The sequence below is a fragment of the Lonchura striata genome, chromosome 18 (genome assembly GCF_046129695.1).
Source record: "Lonchura striata isolate bLonStr1 chromosome 18, bLonStr1.mat, whole genome shotgun sequence".
Taxonomy (NCBI): Eukaryota; Metazoa; Chordata; class Aves; order Passeriformes; family Estrildidae; genus Lonchura; species Lonchura striata.
Window position 1 is genome coordinate 10,587,275 of NC_134620.1, and position 17,768 is coordinate 10,605,042.

Consider the following 17,768-nt stretch of genomic DNA (forward strand, 5'->3'; position numbering starts at 1 on the left):
TGTCCCCCTGCCCGCCTCACTGAGCTGTCCCCAGGCTGTGTCAGAGCTGTGACTCCCCTCCACATCCCCACAGTGTCATCCCTGTCCCCGTCAACAGGGCGGTAACGAGGGTCTGGGTAGCTCTGGACACCTGAGCAGGAGTTCCAGTGAAGTGTTTCCCCCTGATTGATGTGGATGGTCCATCAGAAAGCAGTTTTATTTAACTTTTATTTGCATTTAAGAATAATTCCCTTTTGCTTAGCTCGTGGTGAATTATCCTGGTCAGACTGAAGAGAAGACTGGATTTCATCAGCCTCATCTTTCTTTTCTGGATGTGGGAATCACCTGCACAGAAATGACATTCAGAGGTGTGCAAGGACTGAACCACCACACAACATCCATCCCTGCAATCCCTATCCCTTCAATCCCCATCCCTGCAATCCTCATCCTTGGAATCTCCATCTCTCAATCCTCATCCCTGGAATCTCCATCCCTGGAATCTCCATCCCTCCCAGACAACGTGGAGCAGCTCCATGGCCCCAGGAAGGCTCCAAGCTCCAAGGACAGAGCACTCTACAGGGCAGGGAAGGGCCAGATTTTCCTGTTTTATCCCCACCTGATAAGGAAAACCCCTCAATCCGAGATGAATAATTTCAATAACAAACCACACAAAGTTAAAGGGCGTTAGAAAAGTGGTTTTACAACCTTTGGTTAACCTGCAGTAACAGCTGGTGGAGTGTGGATAAATAAAACTATTCTGTGGAGGAGACAGGAAAAATTGGTTTGATTTTAAAGGACACTGCCTGGCTCCTGCAGAGCTGTGGCATCCCAGGAAATATTGCGTGGTGGCGGCTGCACGTCGTGTTTAATACTCAGGGATGCAGCCATGAGAGCAATACATCTGCTGGCTCCTGACAGCTGCAAAGCTGGGCTGGCTTTTAACAGCAGCTTTTCTCTTGGAAGGAAAATTCTGGGAGGGATGCAGATGGAAAAAAACAAACAAACAAAAAAATACAACAACACAAAACCCTTTTGGAATATCCAGGATGTGTGCTGGCAGGAACGGATGAAGGGGTTTGGGTTTTAGGGGCACAGAGGGGGCTCGGAGGAGCTGCCACACTCTGCCCTTCCAACCATCCCATCCTTCCCCCACCCTCTGGCACTGCCATCCACCACAGCCCTAGGAAATGCATCGCCTGGTAAAAACGCTCTAAAATGCAGATAATCCCCATCTCCCCTTTTGTAAGAAAGGCTCCTGGCCCGGCTTGGAGCCAGAGGAATTCTCTTCTCCACCTGAAAATCCAAGTGTCTCGCTGCTCAGCACTTCCAGCTGCTGGGGAGGACCCGGGAGCCCACTAAAGAGGAGGCTTTAAGCCTCAACATTAAGAATTCCAAGAGATCCGCTGGGCTGCATGGAAATGCAAGAAATACTACAATGCCAGTGCTAAAACCTAATGAGAAATGGAACAAGCTGAGACAGAAGCTTAACAAGAAATACTGGACAAGTCCCCTAAGAAAAACTACAGGCAGCAGCAGCAAGGAGCTGCCAGTTGGTTCTGCAGCTGTATTGATCCAGGCCGGAGAAATAGGGGGAGGCCTTTGGAAAGTAGATAAACAGGGAGATATACAGCAGGAGAGGGCCAGAACTGATGAAAACAGGAGAAAATGCAGCTTAAATCAAAGGGCAAATACATGGAAAGAGAAAAGGCAATAGGATTTGTGTTCATGGCTAAAGAGGAGAGTTGTGGGGAGGTGATCTGCCCTGGGTAATTGAAAAGAAATGGAAAATGGAGCTCAGGATAAATATTTTCTTCCGAGGAAGTGGGCTGAAAGCTTGAAATAAGCCATTATTAATATCAGCCTGAATCGGGGGAGAATATGCAGGGAGGAGGTTGTGGGGGAGGGATGTGGAGTGAAAGTGAGGGATCAGGGTGTGGAATGGCTTCTGCCTTCCCAAGGTGCCTCAGCTCGGAGCTGGGCTGGGGCCAGCTGGGCAGGAGATGAGCACACAGCTGCTCCTCTGGCTGGCAGGAGGCTGAGGAGCTCCTTCCTCACCTGCTCAGCCGGCCCTGCGCCCCTACCCCAGCCTGCGGGCCCCCCTCGGGGGCAGGGATGCTGTGGGAAGGGGTGGTGTGGGACTGGGATGCTGTGGGACAGGGATAACATGGGACAGGGATAACATGGGACAGGGATGGTGCAGGACAGGGGTAATGTGGGACAGGGATGGTGTGGGACAGGGATAACATGGGACTGGGATAATGTGGGACTGGGATGGTGTGGGACGGGGATAATGTGGGACTGGGATGGTGTAGGGCTGGGATTTTGTGCAGCAGGACCACAGGATTCTCTGCCCACACAGCCTGGTCCCTGACCCCTCTAACCATGCAGGGGGACACTGCTGGCTCTGCTGACCAGACCCCAAGCTTGGGTTCCAGGCTCAGGACGGAGTGGAGGATCCCTGTCCTTCATTCAGGGGGCACAGTGCCAGCAGCTGCATCCTCCAGCTCCCTGTGGCACCAAGCAGGGAGCCCAAACACAAATTTTCCACCTCCTGCCTACTAAATCTCCCTGTCTGTGCCTGCTGCAAGCTCCTGAGTGAGAGCTGTGTCTGTGCTCTCTCCAGCAGGCAGGAAATACGGGCTGGAGGTGGGAATTTGCAGCCACCACCAGCTGCGTGCAGGGGTGTGAGGGGGCATGGCACAGGGGCTGGGGGCTCAGCCTGGCACCTGGCACAGCTCTCCCAGGAGCAGGGGGCACATCCAAGGTTGGATTTCCCATCCCACCTGGCTGCATCCAGGGAGTTCTGAGCCCCAGGTGGGCTGGATCTGTCTGATGGAAGCCCTTGACATCGCAGAGGCTGCAGCCCATCCATCCCTATCCCAGAAGGGGTTTTGGGGGCGTCTCAGCTCTGTGCACCAGAGGGATGCATCCCCCAGGCCCCTCAGCTCTCCATCCCTGTGCACGGTTGCCATGGCAATGAGGGATGAAGGCTCCCTCGCGTTCCTCCGCATGGCCACGGCCGCTGCCGAAACACTCGGAGTTAATTGCCAGGGAGGAGTTAATTGCCAGGGAGCCACCCCCGTGCTCTGTGCCAAGTGTCATCCCCAGCCCGTGGCTCGTCCTCCGTGGCACTGCACTGTGTCCCCAGCACTGTGGGGTGTCCCCAAACCTGGCCCAGACCACAGCCAGCATCATCAGGCTGGTCCCATCACTCCTAAACACCACCAGACCTCCACACACCCCCTGCCAGAGAGCCGAGGCATTTCCCATATCTAAAAAAAAAAAATGTAATTAAATGGAAAGGTCGTTCTTATTTATTCTTTTGTTACGCAACCCCCGAGCTACCAAACAGCGAAATTAAGTCTTGGGGTGTTTAATGAAGGATCAGGGAGAACAGCTCATCATTTTAAAGAGCTGTTCCCGGTGCAAAGGCGGCACACGGAGCGGGGCTGCTCCGCTGGGCGCTCCGGGAAGCTGCCCCCGGGCACCGGGCAGGGCTGGGCACCGGCAGCGCCGCGGCCCGATGCGTTCCCTGCTGTGCTCAGGGGAAGGATTTTTTTTAATAGGGCCCCATGGAGACATCAGAGCAATTTTCAAGGAGGTTTGAAGGCACCGGGAAGCTTATTAGATCCGTTCTGCAGAGTTAATTTGATGTTGGTAATCAGCGAGCAAGTTAAGCAGTTAAGGAGATGGTGGCTGCTGAAGGGTTGGGCTGTTTAGCCGCCTTGTAAGCAGTGGTTACTAATGAGAGGCTCATGAATATGCATGAGGGATGATTACAGCGTGGAAAGGGCAGTCGGCAAACCATAAACCTAATTTTAATCTTTTTATTAACAAAGTCACGTTATTAATAATAGACTTTACCTCGAGACCCAGCTGCATCTGGCAATTCCTGCACTCAGCAACGCCCAGCCCCAGGGAGGGGACAAGGATGGGACCCGCCATGATGTGATGAGCCTCCACGATTGGGGACCTCTTCCATCAGCACAGGAACCTCTTCCATCCCCACCAGGGACCCTCACCCACCCTCCTTCCCGGGCTGGTGCTTGGACAGGGGCACAAGGAGCCAGACTCTGAGACCTCCTTGTCCCTCTCCTTGCCCCAAGCCCTGTCCCACCAGCCACAAATCACTGCCACCATGGCAGTGCCACATCACAGCTGGGCACCGTCCCCCAGTCCTGGAAAAGGACAGTCCTAATTGTCTCCATGTCTAATTAATTGTAATTATTTTCTTACGGCACCGCTGTAACGAGGCAGCGGCTCCTGTGCGAAATGCTGAAGCAAGGGATGTAGAACATGCTAAAAGATATTAATCTACAAATGAAAATGATTTTAATTGGATTCTGCTTTTGGGGTCGGGTCACTGCTCCATTTTCAATCAGAGTTGTCCAGTCAGCAAAGCAGCAGCACAGCCCTTTCATAGGGAAACAGCGAGTGGCTCGCAGAGGTTAATAGGAATGTTGGAAAATAAATAGGTTATTGATTGATAATAACAATAAGCTGACTCCAGTCCTACCTTGGTGACCTTCCCTCACCCAACTTAGAGAAAACTCAGTTAGCATCTAATTATGGATCGTCTCACAATCCCACATATTAATGAGAGTGTGGCTGCGTGGGCCTGGAGCTGCTCCCGGTGGAGGGAAGTGCCCAGACATGGTTGATCCTGGAGAAATCAGGATCTGGGACCCCTTGGAATCACAGAATGGTTTGGAAAGAACCTTAAAGCCCATCCATTGTCACCCCTGCATGGGCAGGGACACCTTCCACCGTCCCAGGTTGCTCCAAGCCCATCCAACCCAGCCTTGGACACTTCCAGGGATGGAGCAGCCACAGCCAGGGCTTCACCACCCTCACAGGGAAGAATTTTTCCCTGATGCTCAACCTGAGCCTGCTTTCTGTCAGCTGAAAGCTTTATCCTGGTGCCCAAGCAAGGCACAGCCCCTGCCTTGTTCCGCAGAGTGGAAGAGGCAGGGAGGCGGCTCAGAGCTCTGTAATTGATACTTTAATTGCTTCAAGATGCGCCAGGATGTCCTGCCTTCAGCTCCAGCCTCGCCCACTATCCCACATGTGCCTCTGGGCTCTGCTTGCTGCAAGATACGGAACAGACAGAGCTGGCTGGGGAAACAGAGGTTTGCAGAGGGTGGGCACGGGTGGAGTTAAGGAGGTTTTTCCTCGCCCAAGGCGAGCAGGCACGCTGAGTGCCCAGGGCACCTGCTCAGCGGCCCCACAGGGGTGATGCCCGCAGTTAAGGAGTTTTCCACTTCAGGTGGACCCAGCTGTGTCCCTGTGAGTGCTGGGGACAGCAAACACATGATGCTTCCTGGGATAAAACCCCGGGATCTGAGAAAAACCTGGATAAGGGTGTGAGCACGGCTGAAAGGGAGGGAGGGGAGAATGGAAGATCAGTGGGGTTTTTAATGCTCTGTTTGTACAAGTGGGAACAGAGACAGCAATGAGGGCAGCGCGGTGCAGCCGGGGCTTGGGCAGAGCTGCGGGCACGGAGCTGCTCCCTGCGCTGGCTCCCTGCTGCTGCCCCGGCTCCCTCGGCAGCTCCGTGGCCAGCTCTGGGCCATTTGGGAAAGGCAATTTGGGCATCCTCCATCCCTCCGGCCCCTCTGTGGCTGAGAGCCCCGCGCTCCCCAAAATCCCCGGATCCATTTCGCAGAAGCGCGCCGCGGTTTGATGTACACGAGCATCACTTCTCCTGCTCGTACGCCTTCCCTGCCACCACGGGCTGGGGCACTCGCCGCGACACGTCAAAATGCTGGGAAAATAAACATGGGAATAGCCGGGAGGGGACGGAGCCGGGACCCCTCCCCACAGGCGGGGGTGTCCAGCCACCCCTCCGGAGGAAGGCAGGCAGGAGCCGTGTCCTGCTCCCCGTGGCCAGGCTGGAACCGCAGAGCCGTGGGATGCTTTGAGAGCGCTTCGAGCTCATTCCTTCCACTTCCCGGCCGTGGGCAGCGATGCTTCCCGCTAGCGCAGCCTGGTCGTTCCCAGCCCCGTCCAGCCTGAATTTGGGCACTTCCAGGGATGCAGCCGGGCTTTGCTGGAACACGAGCTCCACCTGCCGCCGCCCTCCGAGCCCGGCCCGGTCCCGGCAGTGCCCCCTCCGAGCCCCGGCACCGGGGGCTCCGTGCCCCCAGAGCCACCCGCCGGGGTGCCCGGGGGTGCCCGGGGGTGCCCACCCTCCAGCGCCCCTTCTCCCCACCTCCCACCCCGGTCCTGCCGCACCCCCGGGGCCTCAGCAGGATGCCGAGGCGAGAACGGCCCGTCCTGGCCCCCCCAAGGGAGCTGGGGCGCCCCCAGCCCCCCACACTGCACAAAGACAGAAGACAAAGAAGACAGCGAGGTGGTTGCACACTTGCCATGTTCACAGTAGGCATTACAGGCAGTGGGGGCATCCTCGGGGCTGTGGGGGCATCCTCGGGGCTGTGGGGGCATCCTCGGGGCTGTGGGGACTTATGGGGCTCCTGGCAGTGCCCAGCCAGCGCGGCTGTGCCCACAGAGCAGGGGCAGCTTGAGCCGGAGCACCCTGGGCAGGACAGTGCCCCCAGGGCTGCACCTCTGCCCGTGGCACTGCTGGGGTGCCCTGGCCACACATCCACCACCACAGCTGGAAGGGGGTCTGCACATGGTGCCCCTCTCCACACAGCTCTGGGGACGGCACCAAAGAGGGATGGACAGACAGAGGGATCAACTTCTGCCAGCCACGGGGTCTGGGGAGCAGGGACAGGGAGCCCTGAGGGGCAGGAGCAGAGCAAAGGAGGAGCCTGGTTGTTTGGTGGGGCCTCTCTGCCCTCCTGCCCTGCTCTGAGGGGGGCACTGGTGGCCTGTCCTCACTGTGCAGGCTGTGCAGGGTGGCATTTGCCAGCTCCATCCTCTGCCAACGAGGTGGTCCCACATGTCCCCTGGGTGACCAGCCTGGGGAGGTCCCCCTGGGTACAGGGGGGTTGCTCTGGAGCAGAGGAGGGGTCTGTGGGGCAGGGAGGAGAGTTCCTCAAAGTGGTGGGCTCTGACAACTTGTGATGCTCCTCTCCTGTGCAGGAGCCCTGAACACCCACCCTGGGCCTGATCTGGCTCATCCTCCTGTCCCATTCCTGTCCCATTCCTGTCCCATTCCTGTCCCTGTGCTCCCCACTCTGCCCACAGCAGAACCCTGTCCCCCCTTCCATCAAACACAGGAGCATCAACCCTAAAATCCATCCTGGTGGCAGTTGTGCAGAGAAGGGCCTTTGAGGGATTAGGGGGATAAGGTGGAGGTTGGACAGACACAGAGCTGGGTGGGGAGGAGACCCCCAAGAGCCTGAGAGACCCCCCAGTAAAGGAGCAGGCTGGGTTAGAGCCTGGCAGGGATGCCCAGGGGAGATGGCAGTGTCATGGGGCCACCCAGAGAACCCCGTCCAGCTCTGCCTTCCAGTGCAGGCAGGAGAGCTGCCGTGGGTGACAGTGACATCAGTGGCAGCAGGTGCTCTGGGGAAGCCCTGGCCATGGCAGCAGAGAGCACAAAGCAAAGCCAAGAGAGCAGAACCCTGTTCTGTTCTGGTTCTGCCCCCCTGACAGAGCTGCCGTGACCTGTGGCTGAGGGGTGCCTTGTCCCCCAACAGCCACAGCCCGGGATGTCCTCACAGGCCAGCAGCACAGAGCCACCATCCTCTGCTGGCACGCAGGGCTCAGCCCTGTCCCCTGCTCTGAACCCCATCAGTGCCTTGCCACGTGCCAAACCCACGGCAGCGAGCCAGAGCCTGGATCCTTCACCCTGGCAGGGTCCCTGCGGAGGCTGGGGATGTCCCTCTGGCTGACAGACAGAAAGAAAGGCCAGGCCATGCCCCCATCACCTGATGGCAGAGCCCCTGTGACCCCCAGTGCCCAGCCCTGTCCCTGCCTGGGGCCAGGGCACCCTGCAGTGGGACCCAGCGGTGACACGGAGCTCAGTTAGTCAGGGCCACGCTGCCAGCAGCAGCTTCCACATGCACCAGGCACAAGATAAACTGTGGAGAGACAGAGGGGTGAAGAGAGGAGCCCAGGAGCACCAATGCTGGGAGCAGCACGGGAACATTGCCCATGACAGGTGACCTGAGGCCTCAGGAGAGCCCCGAGCTCAGGCTCATGGCAGCCTTTGCTCTGTGGATGAATCTCTTTGCAAACGGGGTTTGCTGGGCCTCTACAGCCATTATTAATGGGTTTGTACTGTCCTGTTGCCACTCAGCCTCTTTTCCTCATTGTGCCACGTCAAATTTGTTGGAAAACAGATTTGAATTTTTCCAGGAGGGAAATATTCATAGTGCCCCAGCCTGAGCATCTTCTTTCCCATGGTACCAAATGGGAGCCAGGGATGCTCAGCAGCACAAAAAAATCGAGTGCTGCAGGTGGGTAAGTCCAGGAGGAGCCACTGTCACTTGTCATGGCAAACAGCACCCGAGAGGCAAAGTGCAAAGAGAGTTGTTAGTAGCAAGAGATAAACAGTCAGGGAGGATTAGTACAGTAGAAACAGAAGTACAGGTTAGTAACAGAAGCAGGGCACTGGTCTGCCTTAGAGGACACACACACTGGAAGAGAAATGAAGAGAAAAGCAGCAACGGTTAGTTTGTTTAATTCAGTTCAGGAATGTGTTAGTAACAGAGATCTACCGGCTTAAAAAGGAACTGAAAAGCTTCTGCTGATAAAACCGTTTTAGGCTCCTAGTCAGCAGCAGGCTCCACAGGCAGAGCTGGGCAGGGCATGTGGGGAAAACCCTCTGCTCATGCTGCCGAGGGCTGCCCGGGGCAGGGGCTGCTGCTCCCCTCTCCTGCCCAGGGACCAGCAGTCCCCTCTCCTGCCCAGGGACCAGCAGTCCCCTCTCCTGCCCAGGACAGGGGCTCTCTGCACGGGCAGGAGCAGCCCAGCACCACTCCTGCCCAGTGCTGGGCAGCCAAATCCACTCTCCTGCCCTCAGCCAGGGCTGCCCCTGCCTGTCCCTGCCTGTGCAGCCTGGCACTGCCACCTGGCACTTCCAAAACCCTTTTCCAGCTTTTCTGTTCCCCTTTAAAGGCAGCGCTGCTGCCGTGGTTAGTGGGCACGAGGCAGGGCTGCTGTGGGTTAGTAGGGCATGCGCTGGGCTGGTTAGTGGGTTAGTCCATGTGCCAGGGGCCGTGGTGGCCCCGGGGAGGGCACAGGGGTCCCAGCAGGTTAGTAGGTTAATACTGGCAGCATGCAGAGCCAGGCCCGTCAGCAGCAGGGCTCTGGCTCACAAGAGCAGGAGGCATTTTTGGGCTGTGACATTTGGGAAGGTGTTAGCGGAGGGTTCAGCCAGTTCAGCTGTCCCGGGATGAAATGTTCAGCAGGCATCTGCTCCTCTGATTCCTGCCAGGGAGGTACCAGAGGCACCTCACAACAGGTACTGACCACCCCTGGGCTGGGAAAGGTGAGATGAGACAGAGGCATGGAGGACACAGGCCCAGCAGTGCCGAAAGGACTCTAAAGGAGCTGGGAGAAGCAGAGGAGGAGGGGGTGAGAGAATCACTGGCAGTGTCTGGGGTCAGGCTCCAGCACAGGCCAGGACAGCTGCTCCAGGACTGCAGCAAGCTCCCACTGCACGTGCAGGGAGCAGGAGACCCAGAGGAAAGGTGACCCACAGCTTACCCCCTCCCCATCAGAAGCTGCCTCCCCATGGGGCTGAGCAGTGCTCCAAGGGTTGCAGGAGCACTGTGACCCAAAAAACAGGGCTGGGATGGGGCACCCAGGAAAGCCTCTGCCCTGTGTCCCTCTGGGTCACCTCCTCCCACAGCATGAGCCTCTCTGGTCCCCAGGAGGACGCTTTTCTAGTTTGGACTTCAAGGCTGTAGCCCCTGCCAGGAGCTGTGTCTGCCCCCAGCCCCCCGCACCCCTGTCCTGCCTGTGTGGGGACACGGGCCCGGCTGGCTGCTTGGCCAGGACGTGTCCCACCTGCTTCCAGGGCACTGCAGAGGCCATGGCAGGAGGATTCACTGCCCATGCTCCTCTCCAAGTTCCAGGATGCTCCACACACCACCAGGGGTTTCAGAAAGCTCCAGGACTTCACCAACAGCCAGAGGGAAGGGCAGGATCAGTGGGGACAAGCAGAGCCCCTTTGGGCTCTGGCCATGGTGTCACCATGAGGAGCTGGCACAGCTCTGTCCCCACTCCCTTTTCCTTCTCCCTCCTCTGTGCCCAGGGAAGGAGACAGGCCTGGGGGAGCAGTGGGAGGCAAGGACAGCCCAGCACCTTGCAGAAAACAGCGTGCATGCACAGCCCTGTGTCCTCAGGTGTCCCCACTGCAGTCTCCCGGGCTGTGTCCCCCGCAGTGGCCGGACTGGTGGCTCCACGCCATGGCACTGGGCACCAGGGTGCTCTGCTGGGGCCAGCCCGGCTCTGGCATCATGTGCTGGTTGTGATGGCAGCTCCTGGACACGGTCAGTCTGGCCAGGCAGGAGCTGGGCCGTGCTCCTGGGGTGGTGGCACTGAGGAGCAGAGATGCTGTGAGACCCTGGGCTGTGGCAGCCACCCCCTCCCCACAGCTGGGCACACGTGGGGGACACATCCTCTCATGCAGGTGGCCCTGGGGATGGTGTGAACCCCTACACCCCACTGGGGCCTGGGGAGAGCCCTCCAAGAGATGAAGCCCTGAGGAGGAAGGATGATCCCGGCTGCCCAGCACCCTCCCTGCTCACGAGGGGTGGAAGAGCACGGGGCTGACACTACCTGTGTCCCCTCCCCAGGGTCCTACCTGTGCTCAGCAGCTGCAGGAGTGCTGTGCAATGTCCCCTGCTCCACGAGGCTCTGCGAGGGGACTGTGTGAACAGACCTCAGGTCAGTCATTAGCAGCTGCAAGAGAAACAACCAACGCAGCAAGGGGGAGAAACAGGGCCCCGTCCTCAGGCACAGCCCAGCCGAGCTGGCAGGAGCCTGGCAGGAGGTTTGGGCACAGACCTTCCTGTCCCTGTCCCCTTGCAGGGTGAAGGAGCTGAACCAGGCACAGCGGGGCATGGGAACCACCACACCAGAAATGGTGGCAATGCCCCAGACTGTCCCTGCTCGTTGCTGTAACCCCTGCAGTGGAGGCAGGGACTGATTGGCACTGCCAGTGTCCCTTCTGCTGCCACCTCTGCCCCTGTCCCTGCCGGGGGGTAAAGCTGCATCACTGGGACCCTGCAGTTGCAGTGGTTAAACTGGGTCACAGCCACGTTGTGGTGGGTGCTGCTCCATCTCCTCGGGGATTTGGGGACACGTGGCCGGTGCCAGCAGCCAGCCCATGTCTGTGACCTGCCCTGCCTGCCTGGGCAAACAGGGACAGCAGCAGGTCCCGGGGGAACGGGGCCGTGATGACTCTGCAGTTCAACCACTGAGCCACTCCTGCTTCCCATGGCTCGGCTCGTCACCACACTCATTGTCACCACATGCTCATTGTCACCACACGCTGCTGGCAGGACAGTCCCCACCGTGGGGACAGCACCGGGTCCGGGCAGCATTTGCAGCCCAGCAGCAGGAATGAGCATCTGGCAGATGGACCCAAGTGGGAGGTGCCCGTGCTGGGGCAGGGTGGCCTCTCTGGCCTGGCCATGGAGCACATCCCAGGGGACAGGGAGGGAAAAACCATTTTGTGCAGACAGGACTCACCTCAACATTCATCCTGGGTGTGAGCTTGAGCTGCCTCTGCCACACGTGTGGGTGGCACATACAGTGGCCCTTGGGGGGCTGCACACCCGAATTAAATGGGGCTCAACCCCCTCCTCGAGTGAGGAGAGAGGGAGGGAAGGAGCACAAGCTCCACTGCGGGCAGGGGCAGGGAGATGAGGGCACACCAGGCAAGAGATCCTAAAGAATGGTCTCTGGGATGTGGCATCCACACACCCTGAGCCCCCAGATGCCAGCGGGGTGGGCAGACACCCCGGTCCTGTGCCCTGCCAGTGCTGCCCGAGCCTTGCTGCCATCCAGCAGAGCCCAGGCTCTGGCACTGCCCAGGCTCTGGCACTGCCCAGGCTCTGGTGCTGCTGCAGGGGTGCCAGGCACCGCTGCCTTTGTCTGCAGCTCTGGGGCTGGGCAGCCCGGTAGAAGGGGGAGATGTGAGGGTGTGAAAGGCTCCTTGCAAGCCCACAACGCCTGAAAATCGGATTATTTCTGGGCTCCTCCTGGCTCCCAGGGCAGGACTTACCCGCACACACAAAAGGCTGGCTGCGAGACAATGAGGGAGAGAAAATGGCTCCGCAAGAAGAGCATCTGCCAGGTTAATTCGGGGAGGGGGGGAAGGAAGGGCTGGGCTGTGCCCTGGGGCTGCTGGCCCCAGCCTCGCCTCTAACCCCCGCCTAGGATCATCAGCTTTAGCTGTTTTAGTAAAACAGCATTTTGCCTACAAATCTCCCAGGAGCATTGAAAATCAGGCAAGAATCCATTTACCTGGCAGGAGCCCTATTCTTGATGAGGATTCTGAAAAAAAAAAAAAAAAAGAAAAAAAAAAATACAGACAAGCGGTGCAGCAGTTAGTCCTGATTTGGGCCGCGGGCTGCAGGCGGTGTTCGGGCAGGGGGGGCCAGGCTGCCCAGCGCTGTCTCAGCACCGGGATCACCGGGATCGCCCGCCGGGCCGGGATGTGGCCGGGAACACGGCGCGGGATGCGCGGCTGCTCCTGCCCTAACAAAGGGAGGGGGCCTGGCACCCCCGAGGAACGAGGGAGTCCTGACTGGGGGGGGGGCTCTCGTGGGGTTATTTATAACCAGAGGATAATATATCGAGAAGGGGGCTATTTTTGGGGCATGGAGAGGAGGGAGCAGCCGCGCCCGCCGGCTCCGCACCTCTCGGAGCGATGCCCGCAGGACACCCCGAATCCCGGGGCGACATCACCCCCGCTCCCGGCCGGAGGTGGGGGCGGCCCCCGGGCTCCCCCAGACCCCACCGGCGCCCCTTCCCCGTCCGCAGGGAGCGGAGCCACGTCCGCGGTGCGTTACCTGCTCCGGGGGGCCGGGCTGGGGCCGGGGGGCGCCGGTTCCGCTGGCTCCTGCCCGCCGCGCCGCTCCTTTGTGCCGGAGCTTTCCCAGAGCATCCCTGAGGAAGAGGCGGCCAAGCAAACTCCTCCTCCTCCTCCAGCAGCCCCCGGCCCCCCCGGCCCTACCTACGGCGCAGGAGGATGCTGCAACTCGCATTAAATTTTAATGCTGGAAACGCGGCCGAGTCGCCTTTTCCCCGCACCGCTCCCGCTGCGGGAGACGCTGGGGACCCTTTCGGCCACGACAGCCGCTGCAAATGTCACTGTCACCCCCTGCCAGGACATCGTCCGCCGTGAAGTCACGGGCTCCCCACAGCCATGGGTGTGACCCCGGGGACACGGGACAAGGGGGGCAGGGGTGTCGGGCACAGCCCTGGGGACGTGGTGGGCAGGATGAGCCCGGGCTCGGTGGGGACGGATGGCACAGAGCCTGGGGACACAGGGACAGCTCCCTCCCGCCGGGGGTTGTGACAGTCCCTCCGCAGCGCTGTGCAGCTGCTGGGCTCCCGCATTGTTCTCCAAAATCCCCGCCGGGTCCCCGGGGACCTCTGGCCTCGCCGCCAGCTGCCCACCGTGCCTGGCCATGTGCTGGCGCCGCTCCCGGGCCCCGCGTCCCCCCAGGGCTCTGGAGCTGCGCAGGGACACGGGGGACAGGACGGGGATGACAGGAAGCTCCGCTCCTCCCTGGCTGCCGGCCCCCGGGCGGGTTTGCCCTGGGGCGCAGGAGGATTTCATTCAGCCCATCCCATAACTTTTTGTTTCTTCTTCTATTTAGACTTTTTAATTGTGATTTCCTGCGGAGAGAATCCCTCGCTGGGCAGCATTCCCTCCGCTGGTGGCCTTGCTGCTGCAAATGTCATGGATGGGACATTTTCACCACATCAAACATTTTCTCCAGAGCTCTTCTGAAATGAGGAATTTTTCCAGGCCAGCCTTTCCCTGCTGCATTTCCAGCTTTGTCTGCACACTGGGTGTGCGGGAGCGAGGGATGGGTGCAGGGGTGTGTACAGATGGGTGAGAGTGCTGGGATGGGTACAGGGTGTGCATGGACGTGGGGATAGCTGCACATTTGCTTGATCCCGCAGCTCCTTTCAGTCCCCGGCAGGTGCTGGAAGAGCACCTGGTGTCTGTGGGGCGGTGGGATGTGGGAGTCCTGCAGACCCCCGGCTTTTCCAGCCGGGCAGAAAAATTCCCCTCCCCGGGAGCGGCATCACTCCTTCCCACGCACCCCCGTGGCGCTCATCCCCAACTGCCAGCGCCGCCTTGGAAAACCGAGCCTTTATTGAGCTTTGTCGCCGCCGCCCCGCGGGACAGACGGGCCGGGCGCGGGGGCTCCGGCCCCGCCGTCACTGCTGGACCCTGCGGATGGACTGGACCTGGCCCGTCTGCGCGTGGGACCCCCACTCGCGGACGTGCTTGTACTCGCCCGCGGGGCTGTCGCTCTCCAGGAGGTACTGGAAGCCCCGGTACCCCGGGTACTGCGAGCACACCCACCTGCGGCAGAGCGGAGAGCGGCGCTGGCTCGGGGCTGGGCGCTGCGGGCGCATCCCGGCAGCTGCCGGAGCATCCTCCGGCCCCGCTGGAGCCCCGGCGGCCCCGGCGGGCTGCGAGCCCCGGTACTCACGCGCCGGAGCGGACGAGGAAGGAGCCCACGGTGCTGCTGCCCCAGCCCAGGGCGGGCAGCGAGGGGCAGTCGTCGCTCATCTCTGCCCGCTTGCCCTGGAAGTTTTCCTCCTCAAAGAGCATCAACCTGCTCCGTCCGTGATCCTGCGGCCGAGACGGGCACGGCTTTGGCGCTGCCGCCCCGTGCGCGGCCAGAGGGCTCCGGGGGTCGCCCCGCGGGGGTCTCCGGGGCGGGGGCACTCACGGCGCAGGCGATGGGGCGGAAGGAGCACATCCTCTCCACGTGGTAGGCGCTGCTGCCGCTCCACGCCTCCCAGCACGGGTACTCGCCGCGCTCCAGCACGAACTGCTGCCCCTGGAAGCCGCAGTGCTCGAAGCCTGCCCACCTGCCGGGGCGGGAGGGGTGAGACCCCCGGGATGCCCACCGCCCCGCTCGCCGCCGGGCTGTGCCCGCCGCAGCCAGCCGCGCCCGCGGGAGGCGGCTCGGGGAGCAAAAGGCACTGGAGGCCTCCATCCTCCAACCCCCCTGCTAGCCGTGGGGTCCCGCAGCAGCGTGGGGAGGCAGTGCCCCGGGACCCCCACTCACGCCCCGCTCTCGATCTTGCAGGAGCGGACGGTGCTGAAGCCGTGCTCCGCGGTGCTGTAGCAGTCGGTGGTGAACTCGTGCTTCTTGCCCTGGAAGAAAGGCTCATCCCACACCACGATCTGGGGGAATAGAGGGAGTCAGGGGGCTCTGGGGGTGCCAAGGCCCCGAGCAGATACTGCAGGCCCATTCCCAGGTGTTCACAGGGCACGGTGCTGGTCCTGCCCAGGTGCCCATACCTTCCAGAGACCGGAGGATTTCTTGCAGCGGTGGGTCATGGTGGCTCTGTCGGAGCACAGGGGAAGGGGACAGTTAAAGCTGCCTCCCTGCCCAGATGAAAATGACCTCAGGAGCCCTTGTTGTCCTTCATGAGCAGTGTGGGTGACAACAAGTTGCTCCACGTTGGAGAAGATGAAGAGCTCTGTGGCTCTCCCTGCCCAGCCAGAGCTGCCACCAGGGCCATGTGGAGCAGTGGGCACCTGGCCCAGTGGGCACCTGGCCCTGGCAGGCATCCCTGCCCGTGCCCAGGGAAACTCCTCCTCCCACTGGCAGCTCCCTGAGCCAAAGCCCCAGTGCTGGCAGTCGGTGCAGGCAGGGCAGAGCTGAGCTGGGAGCACTGCAGAGGCGGTTGCGTGCCCACACTGAGCATCAACACCTGCCACAGGCAGGGACAGCCCCGACTCCTCAATCCCCAGCACCCCACCACAGCTCCCAGTGCCAAGGAGAGGTCTAGCCCCGGATCTCGGATGCTCCTCCACCTGTTCCCACAGCTGCTCACTCCCAGGCCCCATGCCAGCTGCCCCAGGCTCCAGCTCTTACCTGGGGTGAGGCACTGGTGCCCAGGGAGGTGACATGTCCGGCAGCCTCTGGCTGGGTTTTTATAGCCTCCAGATAGAGACAGAGCCCAGGGGAGCATTACTGAAACCCCTAACTCAGCACATGGCAGGGAGGAGGGACCGGCCGGAACAAAGGCACCGTGTCAGAGACGCTGATGAGCCGGGATGTGGAGCTGGCCCACCGGGCACAGGCTCTGACCCCCAGCCCACAGCTCCAGAGCTGGGGCATCGCCCCCAGGCTCTGCCAGGGCTCCTGCCATGTGCCCTCCCTGGTGTGGGGCTGGGCTGGGGCTGTGTCCCAGCTCTGGCAGTGCTCCCCCAGCCCGCAGGCAGTGCTGCCTGCACTGGGGGCACGGGGAGGTTTCCTCACACCTTTCTGGGAAGTGGGAGGAAGGACACATCTCCACTTTCTCTCCGGAGCGACTTGTTGCAGTTTGGGCACACAACAGCCATGGACACCATAAGAAGTAGGGACCAGGGACATGGAAATCAGTGGGGGGGGGTGGGGGTTTGAAAAGGCACAGGAGGGACTGGAGGTGCAGGTCATGACTTGGGAAGAGCTGCAGCAGCCTCCTGCCCCTGTGACTCTGCTGCCACCACATTTTGGGGACCTAAACACCTTCCAGCTTTGCTCACAGTGACCCATACACCTCACAAATCATCCCAGGGTGGTGCCAGGGCTCCAAAGGCTGGGCAGAAGCATTCACCCAGCCTCCCCCTCAGAGTGGGCAGCAGGCCCGCAGGGAGTGGTGTGTTTTGGGACAGAATTTGCTAGAAACCTGCCAGGAGGTTGAGCCACAGTTCCCCTCATGCAGCTGCAGCAGCCCTGTGAGCCCCAGGCACCCTGGGGGAGGCAGAGCAGGGCAGCTGGGGAGGCTCAGCACAGCCGGCTGCCCCAGGGCATGGCAGGGTGGCACGGGCTGTCCCTGCCACCTGCAAGCCCAGCAAAAGCCCTCTTGGCACTAGCACAGTTTCTCCCTGGCCTCTCGCTGTGGCCTGAGCTAAACTCAGCTTACAATGGCCACCAGCACAGTGACCACCGCCCGCTCGCTGCCCATGCTGTGTCCTGGCAGCGTGACACGGTCACTCAGTGCCAGGCAGGGATGCAGCAGCAGGAGATCCCTGGGCAGTGGGACCCACCAGGGCAGAACAGACCCTCGTGCCTGTGCCCTCCATGGCCACGCTGTGCCAGCTCTGGCCTTCTGCTGCCTTCTTTGGTGGAATTGTGTCCATAGGCTCACCCATGCCAGGGAGGGATGGTGCAGTGAGGGCACAGGGTCCACGGTAGGGCAGAGGTTTTGTGTCTGGAGGGCTCAGGAATTGACCAAGGATCAATCCCTGCTGTCAGCCCTGCCACAGCACTGGCTCAGGGAAGCCCAGGGGATGCTGAGTGCTCAGCAGGGAGCAAAGCAGCCATCAGGAGCAGAGCTCAGCCCCTCCGAGCTGGCTTTCCAATGCCCAGGTTAAAAGGTGCTGGGGATTGGGAGGGGAAGCAGACTCAAAAGCAGGGGGTGGGTAAAACCTGCCAATTAATGCCCAGGAGGCACAGGGGAGGCAGCACAGGGAGAACACCCATGCTGGCTCTGGGAGGAAGGGAGGGCAGGTTAAATTAGAAATCTGGATAAAAACCATGGGAACGAGCACAAATTGAAATCGTGAATCATGAAACACTGCTCAGTATGAAGGTGAGAACCAGACTGGGCCAGCAGACCCCACACCCAGCCACGTCACGGGCACAGCACACCTCCTGCAAAACCTCGGGAAAAGAAGG

The 17,768-nt window shown here is 60.5% G+C and overlaps 1 protein-coding gene and 1 long non-coding RNA gene across 3 annotated transcripts; both read right to left on the reverse strand.

The window, feature by feature from the left end:
• Nucleotides 1–6,332: 6,332 nt before the first annotated feature.
• Nucleotides 6,333–13,051, reverse strand: LOC110478144 (uncharacterized). 2 transcript variants are annotated; one of them, XR_004148942.2, is made up of 4 exons: nt 12,918–13,051; nt 10,703–12,399; nt 10,201–10,436; nt 6,333–8,528 (listed from the first exon to the last, which is right to left on the reverse strand). It is a non-coding gene; the product is annotated as an uncharacterized LOC110478144 (long non-coding RNA). The 2 variants fall into 2 exon arrangements; XR_004148940.2 differs by having other exon boundaries at nt 6,333–10,436.
• Nucleotides 13,052–14,216: 1,165 nt separating this feature from the next.
• Nucleotides 14,217–15,439, reverse strand: CRYBA4 (crystallin beta A4). The gene is made up of 5 exons (XM_021544565.1): nt 15,401–15,439; nt 15,165–15,283; nt 14,823–14,964; nt 14,580–14,722; nt 14,217–14,449 (listed from the first exon to the last, which is right to left on the reverse strand). Exons 1-5 carry the CDS (start codon nt 15,437–15,439, stop codon nt 14,302–14,304), a joined length of 591 nt encoding a protein of 196 aa, XP_021400240.1. The 3' UTR covers nt 14,217–14,301.
• Between the last annotated feature and the right edge of the window lie 2,329 nt (nt 15,440–17,768).

Coding starts and splice junctions, on each gene's coding strand:
- CRYBA4 (XM_021544565.1), bottom strand. CDS start 15,439: ATGACCCACCGCTGCAAGAAATCCTCCGGTCTCTGGAAG. Junction 15,284..15,400: donor AATCCTCCGGTCTCTGGAAG/GTATGGGCACCT, acceptor CTATTCCCCCAG/ATCGTGGTGTGGGATGAGCC. Junction 14,965..15,164: donor TGCAAGATCGAGAGCGGGGC/GTGAGTGGGGGT, acceptor CCGCCCCGGCAG/GTGGGCAGGCTTCGAGCACT.